Here is a 6,697-nt window from a genome sequence, read left to right as displayed (position 1 = left end):
GGGGTATAGATTGTGCTAAGGGCTGTAAGAGCCCCCAATAAAATGATTTTTAAAATAATAAAATAAAACCCTCACAACAGTAGTGGGAGTAGCAATATCATAAGGGTAGGGGGATGGAGAGGGTGTAACCAAACAAATAAATAAATGTAGGCAATGAAAATCCTATGGATCAGAGGAGAATATTGCTTGACATAATGCTGGGAGATAAGCCCCCAACTCAACCTACCAGTGATCTTGAAAACGGTGCAGAACCAGGAAGCATTTTATCCTGTCACGCATGTGGTCACCATGAGTTGGAAAGAACTTGACAGCAGCAAACAGCACCAGAAATATTATCTCAACTTCAATATAACAGAAAAAGCACAACTAGACAAAGTTATAGAGACACGATTTCTTCTAAAACAAATAATGTCATAAAGCACTCATTTCTTATTTTGCCGGGTATTTAAAAAATTAATATAGATAAAAAATACAACACAGCACAAAAAGCATCACAAATAGGCTTTTGTTCGGTTTTCATGGATTCAACTGACACTTGTCACTCACTGTGACAAGTGAGTGTAGAACAGAGCAGGGTAGAACTGCTGTATGGGTTTCTGAGATTGTGGTTAGAAAGCCTAGTCTTTCGCCAACAAATAGGACCTAGATGGTTATCACAGAATTCCACACAGATATAGATATAGCTCTGATTAAGCGTAAGTGCTTCATATAAGCAGATATAAAAGATGGCAATGGGCAATACAATGGGGGACTAGGCCACTCACGGAAGGTGGAGGAAGCAATGCTTGTGACCTGAAGGACGTGCAGCTACATTGAAGCAAGCAAGTAAGCAAACGGGCAAAGAGCCTGCAGGGAGAGGAACTACGTGTGTTCAGACTGCAGCCGGGAAAGAGCTTTCAGCCTGTGGGCTGAAAGCAGAAAGTGAAGTGGTGGGTGGTGCGGGACGTGCTTAGTTAGAGGGGTGGGCAGGAGATTAACCAGAGGAGGCCTTACAGGCAAAGCTATGGATTTGGGCTTTTACTCTCAAAGAAATGGGAAATCATTCAAAGATTTTAAGTACAAGAAGGTGGTTTCTTTAGTTGATAGGGTTTAGGTTTTATAATCATTATGTGGCATATATACACACAGAGAGAGAGAGAGAGAGAGAGAGAGAGAGAGAGAGATTGGAGTATTTCAAGAGTAAAGTCAAGCCCAGGAGGTAGATAAATAGCTATGGTAATAATCTAGTTATGAGAGGATAGAAGTTTATACGCATGTGCTGGTGGTGGAGAAGATAAGCTGCCAACCAAATCAAGAGATAGTAAAAGAAGAGAAGGTAAAATGGCGTGGACTTGGGGGTAGAGTGGGTACTAGGGTGGAGTCAGAGACCATGCATGTGTCTGTCACCTCGTATGAGAGAAAGAATGGGGCAACCTTGGAGAAATAAGAACATGACTTTGATTCAGGACACAGAAATGACTTAGCGAACCCGGTCTGAGATGGGTATCGTTTGATAGGCCAGCTTGCAAGGTTGGCTTGAGATTGGTAAATGGGAATTTGAGATTTCAGGAAGACGCTTAACATTCCCTGATTACAGTGGCTCACTGTACCTAGACTTTCTCAATTCACGTGACTCACTCTGAGTACAAGCCTTCTTACTGGTCCGCTGGGATTGGGATTTGAGCTAGACACAAAGAGCCGAATCCGAACCCTGGGCATGCAGATCAATGATCCTCCACATAGACATGTCACACTTGCCACGATTCATTTCAGGAATAATTAAGCAATTTCTGTGTGACTCACTAACTCAGGGAGAGACCTTGGAAGATTCTGCCTGTCTTCACCCAATAGCCTTTATTTTTGCTGACTCCTTTGTGCCCTTCACTGTAACGAATCAAAGTGGTGAGTATGACTACAGGCCCAGTCCTAAGAGACCTCCTAGTTCAGCCCTGCACCCCGAAGAGGGTCTCTGGGATGCTCAACACTGACACATGTTGAGTTTGAAGCAGTAATGTAACACAATGGTGGTTGAGATGGTTAGTTTATTGCGCCAGCCTGGCTGGTAAACACAAGTGGGATTCAATGAAGGGCGGAGAGATAAATGGCTTGGTGAGCCTCGCCTTTCTTTACTCTCGCTCTTTGATCATCGGACGTGTGTGGCTGCCTTGCTTGTTCTGTGCCTCAATTTACAGGGTGCACTACCTGTGGGATGCCTAGCCTGTGGACTGTGTCGCTGTAAGTTCAGGTCCCTTTAAGACCACATGATTGAAATTTACATCTCTGGAGCTGAGGACTGACAGTTGGTGACCTGCCTTGCTGTTTTGCTGCCTGTGCTGGGATAGCCTAGCTCTCTCTCTACAGAGGACTACCGGGCAGCCCTCAAGACTTGAAGGACTGCCAGTGTCTCACAACTCTCTCACAGATGTAAGTTGCACTGAGCCATTTGTACTGCTTTATCATTTAACTGTTTATTTCTTGTATTATATATCTAACTGTTTATAATTTAACAGCTTATTTCTTGTGTTATATCTATCTGTTTATAATTTAACAGCTTATTTCTTGTGTTATATCTATCTGTTTATAATTTAACAGCTCATTTCTTGTGTTATATATATATATAGTTATCAGCAATCTGGTTTTATCTCTCTAGAGGACCCTGTCTAACACAGTGGTCTACAGCAGTCTGGAGTTCTAGAGTGAGATCTGAGCTGGAGATCAAGATAGTGGTTGCCTTGTGAGGGTGTTTGAAATTACGTGCTCTCTCCCTGGACTTAATTCCAGTATAACATGCAATGTAGAACTGGAAGATGTTCAAATGGGAACAAATTTAGAAAAGTACTTACTCCATACTCCTTGTTTTTATTATTTTAAGAAAAGCAAAGGTTAAGCAGGTCAAGTACCTTTCAGCAAGTCCCTGAGTCATAGCTGATCAGTACCATAGCGTCATCTAGGCCTCATTGTGATATCCCTCACAACAGAACAAGACCACTCAACCCTGCTCCATCAGCAAGACTGTTGCTATGCAGAGCTCACTGCGGCAGCCACTGTGTCAATCCATGTCCTGTTGAAAGTCTTCCTCTTTATCACTGCACTCTGCTTTAACAAGCATCTTGACCCTTTTCCAGACACCATTCTCTCCTGCTAACATGGTCAAAGTATGTGAGGCGAAGTCTCGCCACCTTGCTTTTAAGGAGCATTCTGGCTGGACTCCATGCCTCAACTCCCAGTAGCGCCAACCAGTGCCCATCATCTGCTGTCCTGGCTGGAGGCAGTCCTTTTTCACCCGGCCTCCTGCTTGCATCAGTATCTGCCACATGGTCGCAGATTTCCACCATGCTGCATTTTCAATTAAAACAGCTCAATGGTGCTTTAGAAGAATGATTTCCAAGCTGCCAGGGCAATAATGCCACCAACCCCACCACAGTTTGTGAGAGCCAAACGACAGTATAAATCATGAGGAAAATGTGCTCCAACAACAGAAACAGCAGAGCCTCGTGGAGACTGAACATCATCCAGTTGGCCGAGAAAAGAGCCATGCAGCTTAAAATCATTTTTCACAATTACTATTCTAGTTAGTTCATAGTTCTTGGCAGATATGGCCCACATACATAGCCGGACTGATCTGATTTTCACTCTTTTGATCAGCAAATACGATCCCACCCCTACCCCCCTCACCTTCCCAGAAAAACCACCCAGAGAGCTTTCGGAAAATCTTAGTCCATGCATCAAAAAGGATGTCCAATTGTTGCGGTCTGCCTTTGAACATGTTATTGAATAGGCCACCCATCATTTATCATAAGACCTCGCCTGTGCTGAGGAGGAGGATGGGAGGATGATGAACCACACATAACTAGTAGAATCTGAGAGCTACAGAGAAAGACTTTAAACAAGGATTGTCAATAAAAGCACATTTTGGGGGAAAGTTGCAAGGTAATAGGATATTTACAAACTCAACTTTTTAATTTACCAGAAGCTTCTTCAAACATTATATAAAGAAAAATGTTAAAAAGAAACTAGTAAACACTATACAATACTACAAGAATTCCCTAGGGCAATAAAATATTTACATAAAAAAGGAATTAACAATCATTTTCCATATGTACATATTTTTGCCAAGTTTAATTTCCAAATTATGTTCTCAGAGCAGCCCAAGAGCCAAGTATTCCACGGGGGAATGTGTGTTGTACTGTGATGTGACAATAAAAACATAATATACCTACTATAATTTAATACTTCATCCTACAATGAGATGCCTTCCTGCTTTTACGTAAGAACTCCCACAATATGTATCAAGGACTGAATCGGTAATCATTCTAGAGGGACGGCAGGATGGTCGCAGGATGAGGAGCATAGAAGATAGCAAACCACCCCCTGCCCTGAGTCGATTCCAACTCACAGCAACTCTGTAAGACAAAGTAAAATCACCCAGTAGGTTTCTGAAGCCATGGATCTTTACGGGAGTAGAAAGTCTCATCTTTCTCCTACAGAATGGCTAGTGTTTTTGAACTGCCAACCTTGAGGTTAGCAGTCCCACACTTATCCCACAGTACAACCAGAGCTTCTCGGGGAATATACATGGTGAAATAATGTTCTATTTCTTAGCTTGGGGGTGGGTAGATGGACATTGGGGTATCCTTTAAATATTTTATCTCTTAAAAAATATTTTATAATAATCCTGGAAATGTATAAGCTGAACTCTGCACAATCAGCATTCCCAGGCCCTTGCTTGAAGAGATGGGTCTTACGTCATCTTGCTGTCCCTGGAGTCCCACTGATTGATTTATATACATGTTATAAAAATGACCTGTTATACCAGCTGGGTGAATAAAACCATTTGTGTTAGACCAAATTGTCAAAGACTTGGTCAAATCCTGGAGATCTTCCCTATCAGATATTCTCTGTCTCTGAAACATCTTGCCAAGAATATATATGCCATAATTATTTCTAATCAGTGAAGATGCCTTCCAACTGCCTAATGTGACATTTTTTTTCAGTAAGAAACAGATTGAGATAGCTAAGGTTTATTGTGCCAACCTGGCTGATAAACACATGTGGGGTTAATTGAACGGCAGAGAGATAAATGGCTCCGTGAGCCTTGCCTTTTGAGTTCTCAGGTTTCTTGCTTTCTGATGGTCAGACCAGGGTGCAGCTGCCTTAGCCAGTTCCCTGCTTCAGCTGGCAAGGCTCACTTCCTGTAAGACATCCCTGAGGAGAAGCCACATGGACCTACCCCGATGCAGCCCTGGGTGCTGGTGCAGCCCTGTGGAGACCCCTGCCAGCACAGAGATGCTTACACGCTCACTGATTCGTCTTTCCCCTTGCAGGCGACGTCACTGCGTGTGTTCAGTGAGATTGAGGAGGACTTTGTGAATTGGCATTGAACATAAGGGTTAATGTTGGACTTGTGGGCTTGGACAACACTGGGTTGGGATGATTCATACATATGAGTTTCTGTGGATTTGTTTCCCTAGTTTACCCAGACTAACACACAGATCAAGGGAAACAATTTAAATTGGCTCTGGAAACTCAAACCAAGCTACCATCCCGTCGATGATGATTCACAGCTACCCTACAGGACAGAGGAGAACTTCCCCTGTTGCTTTCCAAGCTCGTACCTCCTTCCGAGAGTAGAAAGTCTGCAAAGTGCCTGGTAGTTTCAAACTGCTGACCTTGTGGTTAGTAACCCAATTGTATATTTCACTTCGCCACCAGGACTCTTCTTTAAATTGACAATGGGCGCTTCAAACATCCCTTACATTTAAAGTCCCTTCTTGTTCCAACACAGAACCATAGAGGCAGGTGGTGCTCATCCATCCTTGTTTAAAGTGTGGCAGAGCAATGAGCGTGCTCAAAGTGATTCTTGGACTCTCGGGCTCAGCATCAGCTAGGAAATTTCTAGAATACAAATTCCTAGACTTTGCTGTGATCTATGGCCTCAGACATGTTGGTGGGAGAAGGTCAGTGGGCAGTAACTTCTACTTTAAGAAGTCCTCCAAAGGACGTCCCCGTACCTTGAGAACCACAGATGCCAGAGCTAACACAGTGCAAGCTTCAGAGGTCAAAAGGACCAGGCTTGAATATCAAGGGCCTCACCCGCTCTGTGCGTGTGCCCTTAGACAAGGGAAGGAGCTTTTCTAGGCTTTAATTTCCTCATTTATAAAATGAAAATAACGATAGCCCTTCACTCACCAGAATACAAGCAAGCTTACATAAACAAGATAGTAAAAGTTTGGCAAAATGCCTGGCACATAATAAGCATCAATAAATGTGAACAATGATTTTCTCTACTACATTTTTATTCCCATTTGCACAGCCATTTATTCCATTGGTGTTTACTGAGCATTGACCATGTATCAGAGCCAGGCCCTTTAATGGCCCTCTTTCCTGGCTGTGTTTTAGATCACCCAGGCAGCTGACTGACACATTGCTTGCTGCCTGAAGCCCAGTCCACATCAAGAATCTCTGATCATGGGGCATAGGCTTTGTTTTCAAAATGACTTAAGAACTTCTATAAGAAGAAGCATGGTGTAGTGGGCTCTGGGGTGGGCTAACCAAAGGTCAGTAGTTTACAACCATCAGCCACACTCCACAGGAGAAATGAAGCTTTCTACTCCCTTAAAGAATTACAGTTTGGTACAGATAGGAACTGGAAACACAGGGAATCCAGGACAGATGATTCCTTCAGGACCAGTGGTGAGAGTGGTGATACCGGGAGGGT

The 6,697-nt window shown here is 43.2% G+C and overlaps 1 protein-coding gene across 1 annotated transcript in view; it reads right to left on the bottom strand.

The window, feature by feature from the left end:
- Window positions 1–6,697, bottom strand: part of PCSK5 (proprotein convertase subtilisin/kexin type 5) — a 525,106-nt gene that overhangs the window by 403,940 nt on the left and 114,469 nt on the right. The window contains exon 9 of the mRNA XM_045288529.1: window positions 6,553–6,563. Within this exon, the coding sequence (XP_045144464.1) occupies window positions 6,553–6,563 (11 nt within the window). The remainder of the gene's footprint in view (window positions 1–6,552; window positions 6,564–6,697) is intronic.

This window comes from Echinops telfairi, unplaced genomic scaffold (assembly GCF_000313985.2).
Source record: "Echinops telfairi isolate 266 unplaced genomic scaffold, ASM31398v2 ScPeMD7_22;HRSCAF=79, whole genome shotgun sequence".
In the NCBI taxonomy this organism is placed as follows: Eukaryota; Metazoa; Chordata; class Mammalia; order Afrosoricida; family Tenrecidae; genus Echinops; species Echinops telfairi.
The sequence above is the reverse complement of the archived record's forward strand: the minus strand, read 5'-3'. Positions and strand labels throughout refer to the sequence as shown.